This window comes from Colletotrichum higginsianum, chromosome 5 (assembly GCF_001672515.1).
Source record: "Colletotrichum higginsianum IMI 349063 chromosome 5, whole genome shotgun sequence".
In the NCBI taxonomy this organism is placed as follows: Eukaryota; Fungi; Ascomycota; class Sordariomycetes; order Glomerellales; family Glomerellaceae; genus Colletotrichum; species Colletotrichum higginsianum.
This window is the reverse complement of record NC_030958.1, coordinates 814,655-831,949: the sequence shown is the minus strand read 5'-3', so window position 1 is coordinate 831,949 and position 17,295 is coordinate 814,655. Positions and strand designations below refer to the sequence as shown.

The window sequence follows — 17,295 nt, the reverse complement described above, 5'->3', positions numbered from 1 at the left end:
GAGGGGTCGTCTTATTTGGAGAATAGGTCTGCAGATAGGTAGGTAGGTAGGTAGGTAAGTTGATGGGAGGATGAGGAACAGTGCAGTAGTAGCTGCGCCAGAGCCGGGACTGAAGCTGAATGCAGTCGAGTGGATAGATGGAGGTTTCCCGCCAAGAGGGTCTCCGGTACGTACTCCCCTGCCTATCCTACCTGCGCTACCACGCCTGAACGAGTCTGGTCTGCCCTATGAGAACTGCTAGCGATCTGCAGCGTGACAGTTGACAGCCCGCCAGCCTCGCATCTCGTACCTCTCATCCTTACTCACACCAAGGCGCACATAGAAAACCAACCATATCTGATCCATCAAGCTGTTGGTCACTCTCACTCCATAGATTTTTTTTTTATTAACAAAAAACCAGAAAAACCAAAGACGAGCCAGTAAACTCAGAACACGGCATCGCGGACACTCGACAACCGGGACGCTGCCCAGCAGTCCCCTGCATAAGGGTGGTAGGGTAGCCCCCCTTTCTGCACCTTATTCGTAACCCGCGCATCCGGCCGTTCTTCATACATTACTTAACTCGCCTCACAGCGTCGTCAGTCTCATTCTCAAGTAGAACTCCTCCCCCGGCGGCACCTCCCTCGGCCTGTTCGAAATTCCCTTATCCCGAGTAACCATGATGACATCCATCCATCCCTCTCTATGCAGTAATACCGCATTCCAGACCGCGACCATGGGTGTGTTGCCAACATCGAAAACCCCCGTCTCCCCTCTCCTTTACCCTTAAGAGAAACCTCTACATCTCCATGGGAACGCGTCGCCTGGTCCAAACCAGGTGACGTGACCGCAGTGGCCCATATTACCCAAGCAAATGCTCCTCGAACATGTGCCACGCCCGTCTCGGCTAGCTTCAAGCAAGATGAGACAACCCCCCTCCCGCGGCACGGATTACATTCATGGCATGGACTCCGGCGTGGCTCGCGGTACACTCTGACGACGGAGTCTGTCAACATGCTGTCCAGTATGTTTGCTTCGTTGTTCTGTTGTACATATTGTCACATCGCACACGGCGCTAGGGCAACAACGAGATACGCCAGCAGAGGTTTGCATCTATACCCAGGCAACTTGAAGCTCCTCTTCTATTCCTTAATCTGAGCTTCTCTCCTCCGGTATTCCAGATGAGCTTCATGGGCTCGCCCCCTTTGTGGTAGACGCGACCTGTGAATGCCGCTTAAACGCCACAAATGATAATCCTTTCCCATAGTTGCTTATCCAGGGCTTGACCAGCAGAATCCCCCCCCACCATTTGGACTGGCGTGCGCCAGTTCCTCGTACACGAGGCCTAGAAGCATTTGCCATCGTCTGTCGCGGCTATCAACCTTCACTCCTCCTCTTAACCCTCGCTCCCAAACCGCATTTGGTACAGTTACATGTTGGAGTATCATAAAAGGTATGCAAAAAAAAAACCCCCGAAGACCCAACATCTCCGAGCAAACAACTCCTAGCGCATGATTCGTGCAAAAAAGAAATGGTTGCAAAAAGAAGTCACAACAAAAATTCCGTCGAGATGTCGTCAAAAATCTTTGAAATACTGGTCGTATTTTTGGACCATGTCGTCCGTGTACGGTTCCCGCTTGCCGTCGTCTTCGGGGTAAATGTCAAAACATTGGGCGTCGCCGGGATACCGAATCGGTGGGATGATGGGGCCCCGTACGCGGCGGTTGTAGATATCGTCCCAGTTGACGCCCCGGAAAAAGGCATGTTCTTTGACCATGGCGGCCCCTCCGCTGATGTTGCCTAGCCGCCGGGATCGATCCACGGTGCAAAACGACCTGATCAAGTCTTGTGCCTCGGCCGAAACGGGCGGGTCGTGCGGGAACATTACGGGCTTCTCGACAATTCTGAGCTGTCAGTCAGCGGCTGTGCTACGTAAAACCAGCGGCGGCGGCGGCGGCCGGTCGACCTCGGCAAAATAGAATAACTCACTGTTTGTAGATCTCGATAGGGTTCTGGTGCCAAAAAGGTGGGTAGCCCGTCAGAAACTCGTAAATCAGTATGCCAAGCGCCCACCAATCGACAGCCGTCGTGTGGCCCTTGTTATGGATCACTTCGGGGGCGAGGTACTCGGGAGTGCCGCAGAGGGTGTACGTCTCGATCGGTTGGCCGGCGCTATTACTTAACCTCTTTGCGAAGCCAAAATCGACCAGCTTGATGTGGCCCTCGCCGTCCAGCAGGAGGTTCTCGGGCTTGAGGTCGCGGTATGCGACCCTCCCCTGTTGCTCGTGCAGATACTCGAGCACCAAGACGATCTCTGCGGCGTAGAAGCGGGCCGTTTCCTCGTCGAAGCGGCGGAACTTGCGCAGGTAACTGAACAGCTCGCCGCCAGGAACGTAGTCGAGCAGCATGTACAGGTGATCGCGGTCGGCAAAGGATGAGATGAGGTTCGTGATAAAGGGGTGGCCAGCGACGTCGCCGAGAATCATGCGCTCGTGGCGGACATGGTCAATCTGCTTGAGCTTGATGACCTCTGTTTTCCGCAAGATCTTCAGAGCAAACACGGTGTCGCGCTCTTCGTCAGTCGCATTGGCGGGCCTTACGAGGCAGACTCGGGCAAAGGTACCTGCAGGGCGCAACGAGTGTGATTAGCAAACTGTCTTCCGAGACACGGCAGGCTTGAGACAGGAGACAGCCCGGGGTGGGGGGAGGCAAACGTACCGGTTCCGAGTGTCCTCACGACGCGGAAGTCCTGGGGAGTCAACCTCCGGGTTGCGACGGGGCCAACTCCAGCGTCGACATGCTGCTGTTGCGCATGGCCGTGGCCGTTGCTGTTACTACCACCGCCGCCGCCGCCGCCGCCGCCCATCATCTTGGAGAGTCCTCCTCCGCCGATCTGATTCGGTACCGGATTGGCATGCGCAACTGTGGCCGCCATATTGTGTAGCTTCTTGTTGATTGCCGAGAGTCCCGTCATAAAGGGTAAGGGGATTTAGAAGAGAAGAATTGCTGGCTGGTATGTCGTTCAGCTTGGTAGTGCGGCGTCCATCACCGGCTGAAGAGCTGGCTGTCCGAGGTGAGACAGGTCGACGCAGGCGAGATGCGAGATGCGAGGGCAGAGATCGAGAGGCAGACAGGTTTGATGTCTCTTGTCAGCGGCCAATGGGTAGATGGCTAGGTAGGTAGGTAGATAAAATAGGCTGGTAGGTAGGTAGGGTGGGAGTGGAAAGGGGGCCGGTTCGGATCGAGTCTGGGTCTGGGTCTGGGTCCCGGATTCGTGACTGGCGTCTGGGTCTGGTCTGGGTCTGGGGATCGGGGTCGAGATTGAGATTGGATCGATTCGGCAAGCCAAGAGGCGGAAGAGGTACAGGGCCGCTTTCCCCCTCTCCTGTTTCCGAGAGGTCGACTTCGTTTGGGTGTACGAAACAGGCAAAGGCAAAGGCAACGGGACACGCCCCGGTGTTGTTTGCTGTTTAATAGGTAGTAGGTAGGTAGGTAGGTACGGATACTACGTTATGGGCGAGGAAGTTAGTGATGTCGTTTTCGCTGGTGGGCGTGGAAGGGTGTAAGCGGTTAAGACGTTCAGGCAGCGGGCCTCTGGGACCTTTCAGGCCCAGGGAGAGGAAACCTTCAGATGAAAGGGTCGTGGCAATGACGAAAGCGAGCAGGCAATTATTCCATGCGGTACGGATACCGTAGGAACATTTATGGGGCCGACCAGGAAGAGGGAACGGGGACGGTGCAATGTGCGAGGTGCAAGGTGCGACCGAGGGGCAGATAAACCATCTACTACTCTTGTCTTGGGTTCATTCGTACCCAGCAACACGGGGGTCCCCTTCCTCGCGAGGTGCTGCTGCATGTACAGTGAGGTAGGTGTGTGGCATACGTAGGTACTGTGTGTGTGCTTGCCTACCTACCTGTAGTTTGCAGCGGGTGCGGCGTGTGAAGCCGCGGGTACCCCGAACGGCTTTTACTGTTTTGGGAAATGCACCCTGTGTGTCACGCGGTAGAAATCCGGGGGAGTGTCTGCCGACGATACTCGACTGCCATGCGGCGGCGGCGGCGGTCCCATACCATGCCGTTGCCTCTCGTCTACCTTCTACGGACGCTGCCCGTCCTCCCCACATCTACCGCCTCAGCTCGCATTTAGCTCGGCAGCGCACCACCTAAAGAAAGGCTAACCACCTACCTTGCCTAACGCACTGTTTGCCGTGTTGCCGCAGTGTCTTTTTCTCCTTTCCGCCCCTTACCCCTTTCCCCCCCAAGCCTGGCCCGCCCTTATTCTGCAACGTTCGTCAACAGCACCATCGACTGGGCCCCCTCGCTTTGTCCCATCACACTTGGCAATATAAAACGAACCCACGTGCCGGCCTGGTCTCTCAACTAATACACCGCCGTCGCCGTCGTCTCCCCGCCAGCCCAACCTCGGACCCAGAGAAAGAGAAGAAGAGAGCTCCGCCGCATTTTCCCGTATCTGAAGAAACCTCCGAAACTCTGATGCGCGCAAGGACCGCCGGCACTTTGAAATCCCTCGCTCCTGTCCCTGACTCCTTTCACTGTTCGGACATGGTACTTTGACTGCAACAAGCCCGCCCGAGACGAGGCAAAGGGAGTTTCTGTCCCCCCGGCCCCCGCCACTGTCGCCGTATCGAATCAACCCAGAGGCCGGAACTGCAACGGACTGTCTCCCGAAGTCGTGGGCGTATAGACGTGACTCTGTGTTGGCTGGCAGCGGTGTGATGCGTGCGCGATGCCCCATCTCGTCCAGCAGACACTTCGTGTCACGCCGACCCAAAAACCAGAGAAGCATGACTCGACCGCAGCGTCCGGGTACCGGGCGGCCGGCAAAGATACGGTACTGCAAGCCAGATAAAGGACTTTCAACCGAGGAAGACAGAAAATAACAAAAGGAGGGGTGAGAGAAGAGATGAAGAAAAATATTGCTGACAGAGGCAACCCGACGACGAGGCTACGGCTGAGCCCGTCGCATGCAAGACATTTTACTTTCGCACAGGGAAGATCGGTCCTGCGGGGGAAGGGAAAGGATCCTGATCAGTGGTTCGCCTCGCATGCAAGCGACCTCTTATCGGCGCCTATGACGCAACAAGCCTTCGATCCCATCCCATCCCATCCCACTTCTCTCTCTCTCTCTCTCTCTCTCTCATATCCGCGCCCCCCTCAAAAGACCATCCGACGGATGCGAGGGAAGAAAAAGTGAGACATTCTTTTACCGGTGTGTTTTATTTTATTTTACTTTTCTCTACTTGACCGTTTTTGTCCGGTCATGATATCCAGGCCACCTCGGAAGTGGGCTGTGACGAATTAAAATCCGGATGCCGGGACGATGGACATATGGTTCTTCTGCTCAACCGGCTCCGAGGTGCCGCCAAATGTCATATCATCGTCCCGTCACGGCCGAGATCCAAACACGCCATCGCGCCTACTTACAGATCGCCTACTACGGATCCTAAGAAACCTTACTCATGCACACTTCGAAATAAAGAAAGAAGAAAGAAGAGGGAAAAAACAGGAAAGAACTCGCCCCTCTGTCATCTTGAGACCTTTGGCCTTGTCGGCAATCCACAGCCAGCTTGGTACAGCTTGGCCCAGGGCCTACATGAGTCGCGCCCTGGCCTGACTGCGGCAAATGTTCTCCCCTTCCTGATGATCGATCCCAACAAGTTATGTCACTTCGGCCTCCAACGAACCGCCGTCTCTTAACAGGTTTTTCCCTTCTTTCTTCCATTCCGTACTTTCCGACACCCGGCAGGCAATTCAAAATCAAAGGACCGATCTAGCCCCCTTCCCATGACAAGAGATGAAGATGTTCATTGTCGGGGGGGGGGGGGCCAAGGCCCCCTGCCCCGCGGTCCCATCGAGCATCACGGGGTATGAGAGGAGCGCGCGGCAGCGGCTTCTACGTTTCCAAAAGCTTCTCGAACCCAGCCCTTCTCGAGCGCATCTTGCTTCACAAGCCCCCTCAGAAAAAAGTGAGTCGTAGTCGTGAGCGTTCATGTAAGAGGTTAGGAGGCGCCAAGAACCTCTCCAAACCATGTCCGGGTGCCCCTTCCCCCGCCCGCCCGCCGCGTGTGTCCGTGGCGTTGTTCGTCGTGTCGCCCGTGTCCAGCAAGGCCTACGTACCCCTTTCTCCGTCGGGGAATTCGGTTCTGGTGCTTCGACCCGCGGACGCGGACAAATAACGTAGCCGCGCGCCTCGGCCGAATTCGAAAAACAAAATGGAACAAAGGGGGGGGGAAAGAGAAGAGATGGAACCCCGAACTCGTCCCGGGTGTGGACTCGGGAGAGGAGGAGGGGGGGGGGGGGGGGGGTTCGTTCAGCAGCTCAGAGGATAGAAAGGAAGGAAAGGAAACCGCTTGGTGTGCGGGTTCATCCCTGTGTCGAAACCCGTCAAACCCGCATACCGGGCATCCATCGGCGACTCTCCTCAGAAACGGGCTTGACTCGCTCCTCGGTGTCATTCGGATAACACCCAGTGCCCCCCGGTATTTACCCGACTTACACGAAGGCTTCTGCGAAATCATGCGAGACGGAGAGAGAGAGAGAGGCGGGGGGCAACCCGTGGTTTAGGCCACGGCCTCGGTGAAGCGAGCAAAGTCTCGGAATCATTCATGGGAAACCGATCGTGAAAACATGCAGTCCTTTTCTCGAAGCATCTGTCTGCTGCCCATGACTGATAACTACGCTCTTGCTCTTGCCAGCGCCGTCCGGATTCTCCAAAGCTACGCAATGCTCGATCCGTCCTCCGTGTATGCAACGAGAAGGCCCCCAAGTATATAAAAGGGTATCAAAAGACCGGCCGCAAACTATCCCACTGCCACGCTCTCACTGGCTCAGCCACCAGGAACCTGCGCCCACGGCCAACAGCGTGGCCAGCAACAGCGCCCCCTGTTTGGTAGACCAAAGGAACATGCTCCAGCCGACAAACATCTCCTTCCGTCTCGCCGCCGCCCGGCGTTCCCAGGCCTCGGGGTCGATGGCCACCGGCAGCACGAGGCGGGGGTCCACCCCGTTGGCCGTCGGAACCTCGGGGGACGGCCGGGCCAGCTCTTCCTCCGTCAGGAGCGGCACCGCCGCTCTCAGAAACACGGCTCTATGGTCTGAGCTGCGCACCACGGGCAGGGCGTCATAGGACTTGACCTCAATCTTCTGGGGCTCCACTTTAGTCCATGAGGGGACGTCAAGGAACAGAATGCGGTCCGTCCAGCCGGGATACCGGTGAGGGGCAAATACCCACGGCACGTCCTCGACGCCGTCCACCTTGAGACGGGTGTCGTCCGGTGGCAGCACGTTGTACTTGTAGGTTGGCGGAAACTTGACCTCCGCCTCGCTGAGACCGTGCAGGGTCCGTCCCGCCTGGCGTTCCCTCGTCAACTGATCTAGGGCGAAGAAGCGAGAGTAGTGGTGTTCGCTATCCGGGTCCAGGCTGGGGAACGTCGCCATCGGTGGCGGGCTTGTCGTGGAGATGCGGTAGTTGAGGTCGCCGCCGACAAAGAGGTGCGAGCTCGGCTTGAAGACGGAGATATCCTGCAGACGCTCCTGGAGGGCAAGAGTCTCGGCATGGTGTTCGTCGTGTAAGAGGTGCACTCCTTCATCTCCGGCGCCGTCCGTCTGCCCATCCCCTTCGGCGGGTGCCGCTGTACTACTGGGCTCGTTCTTCTTCTTGGGCTTCAGAAGGGTTTCCGGGTTCTCGAACGTGAGGCCACGCATGATGGCCGCCCAGTTGGCGTTCCGCCGGGGCAAGTTCCACTCCATCGCCGCCAGGTGGGTGGCCACAAAAGTGAGCTCCGTCTCCTTCTTCCCGCCGTCCGTTGTTACACCTTCGTACAGGACTCGCAGCGCCACGGCGCCCTTGTTGCCCATTTCTGCCGCACCGAAGCCCACCTCGGCCTCTTGCACACGCAGGATCGACTCCGGGTTGCGTGCAAAGAGCATGATGGCGGTCATACCGACATTGCGAGTCCGCACCAGGGTGTATGACCGCACGGGGGTAGGGGCGGTAGGCTTGACCGAGATCGTATCATCGTCGGCGGCATCGCTGCTCTCGTCGTTGGAGTCAGGTTCGCTGGTGTATCGGGTAGCGGCAAGGTTCAGGGCCTCTTCGAAACGTGCGAGGTACGGGTTGAGAAAGTAGCCGCCGATGAAGGAATACGACAAGGGGGCGACCTCTTGCAGAGAGCTAGACGACAACGACAACGACGCACGTTAGCTTTACGGAAGGGGCCCGAGACGGATCACGCAATGGGGGCGGGCACTCACAAGACGACAACCTCGGGGAGCACAGTGGCATTGTGTTTGAAGGCGGCGTTGAGGTGTGATGCGAAGACGCCTACGTCGATAAAGTTCTTGGCGCAGTTGAACGTCAACATGAACAGGTCGAGCGTCGAGGGAGCCATCTTGTCGGTGGGCGTGGTGGAGTTGACGTCAACAAGGGGGGTCTTCGCCATCAGTGCTGTCGGGGGGGTGGGTGGGTGATAACGCCGATGACGATTATTCGTTTAGCTTCCTTCCCTTTGTTAGTCAGCTTGCTTGCATCCCCGTCTTTGGAACCGAGAACGATGGACAGAGGCGATTGACTACACAACAACAAAGATCTCGAGAATAAACAAAAAAACGGGACATGTGTCGGGATATGTGTGTGATGAGGAGTTGAGACAGGAAGCAGGCGAAAACGGACGTGGCTTTGGGCTCCTGGCCCGTCGGTCTTCTAGCCCGACTAGGTAGTGTAGAGTACCGTACCGTACCGTACCACCTAGCCGCCCATCCCCACTACGCTGGTGGAAGATGAAGTTTGAATAGGGAAACTGGAGTTGGTATGTGAGAGAACAAGGGAAGAAGAGCAAACGTCATGTACCTGACGGGGCAAACCGGTGGCAGGCTCTAACCAAACGTCCTGGTGAGCTTCAGAATCGCGACTAGGATTGTGCGGTCAGCTTGGTTGCCAATGCGATTGCGTCAATAAAAATTTTCGTCCAGAAAAGAGAGCAGATAATCAGTCTACTGAACCACAACCTAAGTGGGATATTGCCACGAGATATACTTTTTCGTTCTTTTTCGCCCGATGATTTATTTGTCTCGAATTACACTTCCTGAATCATTCAGTCAGCTGGTCTGGGAATACTCAAGGCTGCACCTGACCCGTACAGCCTCATGATACCAACCCCAACCATGCCAATTGGGCATACCCATCAGCGGCCAGGCTTCCCGCCTTGACCGTGCACTCGAGATAGGTAGGTAGCGTAGTCCTACACTAGGTAGACCACCTCAGCTCCCCACAATAGTTCGCCGTTCAGTCAATATATCATGGAAACATAGGACTCGCCTTCATCGTTGCAAGGCGATGCTGCCTAGGATCCTCCCCCTACTAAGCACAGCACGCACATGCGTACGCCACGTCACGAAATTCACCATTATGGGCCACAAGCGAAATGGTTACCGCGCGACATTGTTTAAATTGAGAAGCTACTGCGCTTTGGTTGGTTCCACCGCTCGTCGACAAGTCCACAACTATCCGTGCTCCGCCTCCACCAAAAAATTTAAGCTTGTCAGACCGATGACGGTCTATGGATGATGAAGGCGCAGTGTTGAGAGTCCAAGCACAAGTGTCCTGAGGAGAGCATCCTTTTCCACGTCTGCCATAGGCAGCCGCGTCAAGATTCTCAACTTCGTAGGACTTTGCTAAGACGCTCCCAAGAGCCCCCTGGTAGGTTGTCGAAGATCGCTGTCATGGTAGTCGCCTACCATGCATGAACCCCCTTGTGCAAATGCCGAAGAACCGATTTCCCAACCAACCGAATCAGACCTGAATTCAATGAAAAAAACACTCTCCATCCATCCTCATTAGCTTTGTGTGCGTGGTGCTGGGCCTGTGCCGTCATAGGAGACCCCATGGGAGTCGCTTCTTGTCTGACCATGCGCGCAGCTCCCGAATTCCCGCAGTAGGCTTCTCCCGCTTGCCGACCCCTCCCCAGTAATACCTCCCCAGAAGCGGGCCTCGACGCGTGAATGACCAAGTGCGAAGCCATCGAAAAGTAAATATCAAATCGTACTGTGCGTGACCGGAAGGGGGAGAAAGTAGGAAAGTTAAAGAAATAGAACAAGGAAAAACCGTCGGTGGAACGCAACTCCAACGCATCGACGAGGTGCTAGGTCAGGAAACCAGGGCACTCAGGTTCGGGGAAGGTAGGGGATGTCTCGCGGGGCGACCCGACGACGGCGCCTCACAGAGATGAGGTACCGGACGTGCCGTTCGAGTTCTTCCTGCCATGGAACCAGACCCAAGAAGCCCCGGCAGCAAAATCTGCTGGGCAACTCCCTGGTCAGGTGTCCCGTCATGAAGAATCGAGCCATCCATCAAAATCAACCCAGAAATGTCGAAGAACGAAGATGAGAAATGCGTAAAAAAGAGAATGCGATCGGTTCGCGTGGCAAGGCGTATCATCAAAGAGACCCTGCTGGTGAGCAGAACCCGTACCAATCGTGATGCCTGGTAACCATGCCACGGAGCAATGAAGCCAGTAAAGGCCGATCTGGTCATACTCTCAAAACATGTTGGACAGATGCACATGGTTGCCGCCGTCGAGGATCACTTCGGCAGATAGGAGCTCGAACCATGTGCAGGACCTGCGCTTTTCGTAGCCGAGCGCAAACTAGATCATCGTCCACTAGGTCAGCATGCTTTTGTCAGCCAGTATTCTTCAGCCAGGGGTCAACGGCATGCCACAGGGCTGGTGGGAGGGGAAGAGAAGGGGAAGTAACAAGCGGAAGCAACAAGGGGAGGAGGAATATGCTTACATCCTGTCACTTCCACCGACGGCACGGTTGGTATCCGGGGTGTCAACACCAGCACCAGATCCTCGTTCAATCACTTTGCGGCGCGAGCTGGGAAGGGCGTTAGGCTTATTAGCGCCAGACTGAGGGGTCGGCTGACCAGCAGTAGCGGCATTCGTGCGAGATGCCCGCGCCTTTTCGTCCTCCTCCTGAGTGGCTCCGGCGGCCTGAGCGATGGCCTGAGCATTCTTCTGGTACTTGTAGACGGTCCAGTCGAAGACGTAGTCGTACTGGAAACCCTCGCGGACGAAGAGATCACGGAAGATCTTGCGAAGGTAGCTGTAGTCGGGCTTGTCATCGAATCGGAGGGATCGGGTGTAGTTGAGGTAGATGGCGAACTCATTGGGGAAGCCGCGGCAAAGGACCTCGGTCGGGGTGGTCATCTTCTTCTCCATGATTCGGTCGTACTTCTGCTTCTTGGTAGCGGCCTTCAGTCCCTGCCATGGGAGGGATCCACGGCAGAAGTAGAGCATGACATAACCAAGGGACTCCATGTCGTCACGACGAGATTGCTCTGCGAACATGTCAGCGGCCATGAGAAAAGGGAAAGGGCGGAGAGTGGGTGCGCAGATAACATACCGACACCCAAATGGGTGTTGATGGAGGCGTAGCGGGCGGTTCCCGTCAGGTTCTTGTTCTCTCTGTAAGGAATGTGGAAGTGCGTCTTGGGGTCGCGGTACTTCTTGGCCAGACCGAAGTCGATGACGTTGACCTGATTGCCGCGCTTACCAATACCCATGAGGAAGTTGTCGGGCTTAATATCACGGTGGATGAAAGACTTGGCATGGATGTACTCGATGCGAGAAATCAACTGATCGGCGAGAAGGAGGACAGTCTTGAGAGAGAACTTGCGGTTGCAGAAGTTGAAGAGATCCTCAAGACTGGGGCCGAGGAGGTCGAGGACCATGGCATTGTAGTCGCACTCGGTGCCGAACCAGCGGACGAAGGGGATGCCAACGCCGCCGGCGAGCGACTTGTAGACCCTAGCCTCGTACTCAAGCTGGGGGTGCTTGGCCTTGACGCTCTCGAGCTTAATGGCAATCTCCTCGCCCGAGATGATGTTGGTGCCGAGGTAGATGTCACCAAACGAGCCGGAGCCAATCTTGCGGCCAATGCGGTACTTGTTACCGACGCGGAGATCCTGCATTGAGGACGTGAGCGGTGAGCAAAACCCAACTGATAAGGCGACCAGGGCAGGCAAGATGGGGTCATTATACGCAAAAGAGCTGAGAGCACTCGACGCCTAAAGGTCCGTCCTGCTCCGCGGTGGGGGGGATCGCCTTGTTTCCATCGACTTACCATTGTGGTCATCTTGAGTTTTGGTTTTTAGACTGCTCCTTTCGGATACAGATATTGTGTTGGCGAGTTGGGTGTCGGTTGACAAACAAAGAGACTTATCGACAGCGAAGCTGCTGGCTGGTTGAAACGACTCTGTCAGTAAGGATGCATGAAACGTGAGGAGGGAAGAAAATCTTTGAGGGTTGTGACGTTGGGGTGATGAAAAAGATAGGGTCTCGGGGACGTTGAAAAGCGGAAGGAGATGGGCAGTTTAAGGAGTGGGGAAGTTGGTCGAGGCCTTGGAAGAGTGCGAGAGTGGGAGAGAGAGAAGGATTGAATGAGGCAAAAGTCAGTATCCACCAGACAACCCACCCGGCCTCCGTCAGCTCAAGGTTGGTTTGAGCTGGCCGAGCCAGAGGGAGAGCAATAGGATAATCATTCCCAAGTGGGCGAAGTGGACCAAGAACGGAATGACCGTTGGCAATGGATTGGCGACGGGGCAAACAGCAAACAGGATATCGAGAATAGCATGCAGTAGTGGGCAGAGAGAGGCTGAGCTCACCTGTTGAATATTTGTATGTGTGAGTTTGTGGTATCGGAGGCGTTGCGTTGCGTTGCGTTGCGTGGCGTGGCAGGTGGTGCGGTGTCGAGTGGGTGGTTGGATGACGAAAGAGGTCGACGAAGTCAAGATGGGGTTTCTCGGGAGAATCGACAGTTGATGGGAGGACGGACGGCGACGACGACAACGACGACGACCGGATGGAGACTGGTTGATGGAGGAGGAGACGGGAGTAATTGATGCAGTCGAGAGCGGAATGGATTAATTACTCTCTCCAAGCCCAACGAAAAAAGCCGTGTCCAAACAGGCGGGACAGGACGATGTGCTGGGGGAGGGAGGGCAAACAGCCTTTTGGCAGGTCAAGGGGTGCTCGAGAAGAGATCGTGGGGTGAAGAAGGGAAGAGCGAAGGGGGAGGAGAGAGGGAGGGAGGAGGAAGGGCGAAGGGTACCTTAATGGGGATGGGAGCCCAAAAGTGGAGGCGAAAAGGCAGACCTGAACGGAGAGGAGAGCAGGGCTCAGGGAGCGTGTGTGAGGTGTGAGGGTGAGGGTGAGTGTGAGTGTGAGTGTGAGGGGAGGGAGAGGGAGAGGGCGGCCGGCCGGCGGCGGCGGACCACTGGGGCGGACAGGCTGCTGGAGCGGACTGACGACTGTGGCCTGGCCTGGACTGGACTGGATTTAGGTAGGTACCTGAGGAAGGTAGGCAAGTGCCATTGGGGGACGAAGTACTTCTTGCGTCAGATATCCGGCGGCAGGTACCTGCCCTTGCACCTCTGCTTTGCCTACAGGGCACGTACTTTTTTCCTACCGTCTGTCTGATGGATGGATAGGTAGGCAATGCGTAGTAGGGTCAGCGTGCAAGGACAAGGAAGGAACTGAGTGGTTCGTGGCTTCCCGCCATCGCGCTTCCTCCTTCCTCCCTTCTTGTCCTGTCACGTCGTTATTAGCGTTGGAGTGTTTTCATTGTTTGTAACTTTTCGTCTTTTTTGGATTTTCCCCTCAAGCCATGGATTATTTCTATTCTTGGGTGGGAAAGACTTCTTGGCTTGTCAAATCCATCTTCCCGACATGGTTCCAAAACCGCCGTTTGCAACTGGCCATTCCATCCGCGGTTGTCGCCAGATGCCCTAACCGGGCGGCCGTCTAGCCTTGCCATACCGACACCTCACCTCGCCTCGCCTGGCTGGTTTTCTTCCCCCGCCAGGCCGCCAGGGAACAAAGCAAGCCGGGTACGCCATCGCATCGCATCAGCAAGGCAAGGCGCGGCAAGGTACGGCATCACCAAGCATTCAAGGCATACATACAATACAGAGTACATGGATGCAACGCAACACACAATCATCCAACCCTACCCCTCAACCAAGCCCTCAAGTTCCAACTCAGGTCATCATCGGTGGCCTGGGCAAGAGCAAGCAACCTGGGGCCCATCTCGCCCGACGGCCGACGACCGACGACATTGGAACACCGCACTGGCCACCCAAATCAATGCAACGAACGCCCTTCCGCCGGGTCACTGGACAACGACGGGGAAGTACCTTGTCAGGAACAGTTTTTGTTGGCGCCCTAGGGGGGTCCCTTGGCAGCCCGAGTCCGTCCCACGCTCCACCGCAAAACGTTCCACCGCTTCTCCAAAGGGGGAAATTTCAGAGCCTGAAAACCACTACGACCGCCCCCAAACGAGGCCCCCGGAACGTCCAAGAACCCTGTCTGGATCGCTACATTCGGAAACCGAGGACGAGCTGGCAGTAACATGGTGGACGACGGACGGGAACTCGAGATGATGGACACGAGACACGATGGAAAGCCCGCGTCAATCAATGGCCCGACAGCTAGGATCAAGTATCGCCGCGTCAACTACGACACGGCTCTGCGCGTGCCACAACGCAGCTGCCAGGAATTGACATAGCTACACCATTGTACCATTCCCGGCCGGCGCTCCGTCGCCACCGCCCCGATCCATATCAGGTCGCAACCGAATCCCCGAATACACATAGGGCGCGAACGGCAACCAGGTCGACCGACCCCTCAGGAGTTTACCTACTCTCGCACAAGGGCGGGCCACTGTTCGCATCGCGCCCTTGCAGTCGGACGTTCAATGACTTGTCGACTTGACCTGTCCGACGTGTTTATGGCATCAATATCAATGCCGCCAATCAATTTACGGGCCCCGACGGCATTGTCGTGCCAATTTCCAGCGGCACCCGGCATATAATTCCAGGACCAACATCGGCCCCTCCTCATGCGACATTGCCGCAGTTACCATCGCCTGCTAATCCCTCAGGTGATGCAGCTCTCGTCAGAGCATGATGCGCTAATCACCAGCCAACGAGAGCCTCACCGCTCTTAGCCCTCTCCCCGCAACTAGAATACGAAGCCTAAACATGGCGGGAACGACTGCTTTAAATTGTCGGTCAGGAGATCACAATCCCATCGAACAACAAGACCACTACAATAGCAACATCGAGATGCATGCTCTGGTAACCTGAAGTGGCTCTGCCGTCTGACTTGAAGCAGCTGCCGTGAGCATGCAACAGGGAGACGGTGGTTTTGATAGACGCCGTACATACATCGTAGCAAGGCATATTAATCATCGGCGGCTCAGGGGGGGATGCCGTGCCCAGCGGAGTGCCGCTCACATTCGTCATGCAGCAACAACCTCTCGGATTTGCTCGTCGGCGATATCAGATCCCACTGCGAAGTACAGATAAAGCCTCCTTGAATCTCTCTCCTTAAAACGGTAAGGCATGTCCCGCAAAGGCGCAAAAGACGGCCACAGGGGGGCTTTCTTCTCCTCCCCTTCCTCCCTCCCTTGCGATGCACAAGGAGAGGCAAAGGCCCTGCAATGCAACCGCCCATCGTGGATTGCGTGCCTGTAGCGTCGTCGAATAGGGCCAGACGCCACACAAGCCTTTTGGCGACTCTCACGTCACCCGTCCCGATTTGATTCAATTAAAATAACAAAAAATTTCCGGCCCAAGAGTCCAAGCGAATTATCCAGCACGCGAGGTTTGCGGGCGTCCGTGGTAGAGCCAGAACCTGGATTTTGCTCACTGCTTGACCGATGCTCACGACTCAGGCGTCCGAACCCGTTCACCCCCTGGTCAGCCAGCATGTCTCGGAGTTGGGCAGCAACCCCTACGCAACGATCCCTGGTTGTACGTGCTGTTGATTGAAGCGCGCTTGTTCCCGCGACGCCCTGTCTTCCGCCTCAGCTGATGCGTCACGTACATACATATATGCAATTTGCAATTACAAAAGGAAGCATCCTATTCGGGCTTGCTCTCCAGTACGGGACCTCGCCGTGCCCCTCCCTCCTCAGCTCTTTGGCCACGATGAGAGGTCCCTCGTTTCCCGTAGCTACGAGATGGACATGGTGCTTCGTCGCCATAAACGACAGGGGAGGCGGAGGCGGCCTCCAGAAGGCAACATAAATACCTCTCGGCTCTGCCCCGTGTGTCCACAGGACTGTTAGTTCTGAGTAAGCCATCCTCCAACCCTGGAGGGGTACCTCTAATGGCATGCATATCCGTCTTGTACTCGGTGTTCTAAATTAGGGACGTTCGAGAAGCAGCAGTTAACAGATGGTCACGATGTTCTGGAAGCCCATCGCCGTTGTCAGCGCTACGATGCGCCTTGGCTACGTTTGATACAAGGGCACCGCACGTCCGTCTCGAACTCAGGTCGGTGGTCACGCCGTCACCGTAGCACCAGCTCAGGAAATGCCACTCGTTCTTCCACAAGCCAACCGACATCCCCTCGGCTTTGTCTCTCGGCCACTAGGGACAACCAGGATGCGAGATGCTCAGGCTACTGAAGTCTGTTAGTATTTCACGCCTAGCCGGATTGAATAATGGATTCCTTCTTCCAGTTCCAAGAGCCTGTTATTTTGGTTTTTGCAGGCCTACCTACACAGACACACATCACACACGCTAGGTCTAGTGCCCCGACATTAACCAACGAGACAACCAGGCTCTGGTAGCAGATGCAGAGATGTGGCGCCTAAAGTCTGGCATGCAAATGTCGATGTCCAACGTCATCGGGCAGGCCACCTCATTGAGCTGCGCTCGTCGCCAGTCAGCCACATTCCGATCTTCCAAGACGCTTTTGAACAGAATGATAAAAAATAAAAAATTAAACAAAGTGAATCAAAAAGGGTCGCTGGCGATTCACCCAACGGCATGCGAGCCGTTGCCGACGCTTCCAGGACCCCCGCAGAGCCAAGCAATCCATAGCTTCCTCGGGGAGCACCAGTACAGAGTACGTGCCAGTCCAGTGCAGCGCCCGAGCACTTTCTTGACGGCAAAAGGCCGATGAGATTCTGGCCACTGCCGATCACCTTCGGGTTTCCCGCCTCGGCCAATCCACCCGCGCCTTGGACCGCGGACGGCGCGGATGGGACCCTCCATCGCATCACCGCCCTGCAACCGCCTGGCCTGCCCGCCTGCCCCTTGGTTCTAATCGGCTCCCGGGGGGTGTGGGGAGGGCTTGGCGCAGCGCTCACCGAGTGTCTGCGCGTTGCCTGATGTTGCCTGTTTCCCGTCTTTCGACTGGGACGTTAAGGTCACAAGATCTCGGCGATTGCATGTCATGGAACTTGAAACTTGGTGGCAGGACAATTGTCCAACCTGGTACGGCA

At 56.1% G+C, this 17,295-nt stretch overlaps 3 protein-coding genes across 3 annotated transcripts; all 3 read right to left on the bottom strand.

Annotated features, from left to right (window-relative positions):
* Positions 1–1,555: 1,555 nt before the first annotated feature.
* On the bottom strand, positions 1,556–2,953 carry CH63R_07193 (Serine threonine-protein kinase prkx; the record flags this gene model as incomplete). The annotated part of the gene is made up of 3 exons (XM_018302168.1): positions 1,556–1,883; positions 1,969–2,602; positions 2,698–2,953. The coding sequence occupies 3 exons, from the start codon at positions 2,951–2,953 to the stop codon at positions 1,556–1,558; spliced, it is 1,218 nt and encodes a 405-aa protein (XP_018156946.1).
* A 3,866-nt stretch (positions 2,954–6,819) lies between these two features.
* Positions 6,820–8,390, bottom strand: CH63R_07192 (Endonuclease/Exonuclease/phosphatase; the record flags this gene model as incomplete). Its single annotated transcript, XM_018302167.1, has 2 exons — positions 6,820–8,173; positions 8,254–8,390. The coding sequence occupies 2 exons, from the start codon at positions 8,388–8,390 to the stop codon at positions 6,820–6,822; spliced, it is 1,491 nt and encodes a 496-aa protein (XP_018156945.1).
* A 2,145-nt stretch (positions 8,391–10,535) lies between these two features.
* CH63R_07191 (Casein kinase I hhp1) lies at positions 10,536–12,135 on the bottom strand (the record flags this gene model as incomplete). The annotated part of the gene is made up of 4 exons (XM_018302166.1): positions 10,536–10,643; positions 10,809–11,338; positions 11,404–12,067; positions 12,124–12,135. The coding sequence occupies 4 exons, from the start codon at positions 12,133–12,135 to the stop codon at positions 10,536–10,538; spliced, it is 1,314 nt and encodes a 437-aa protein (XP_018156944.1).
* Positions 12,136–17,295: the final 5,160 nt, after the last annotated feature.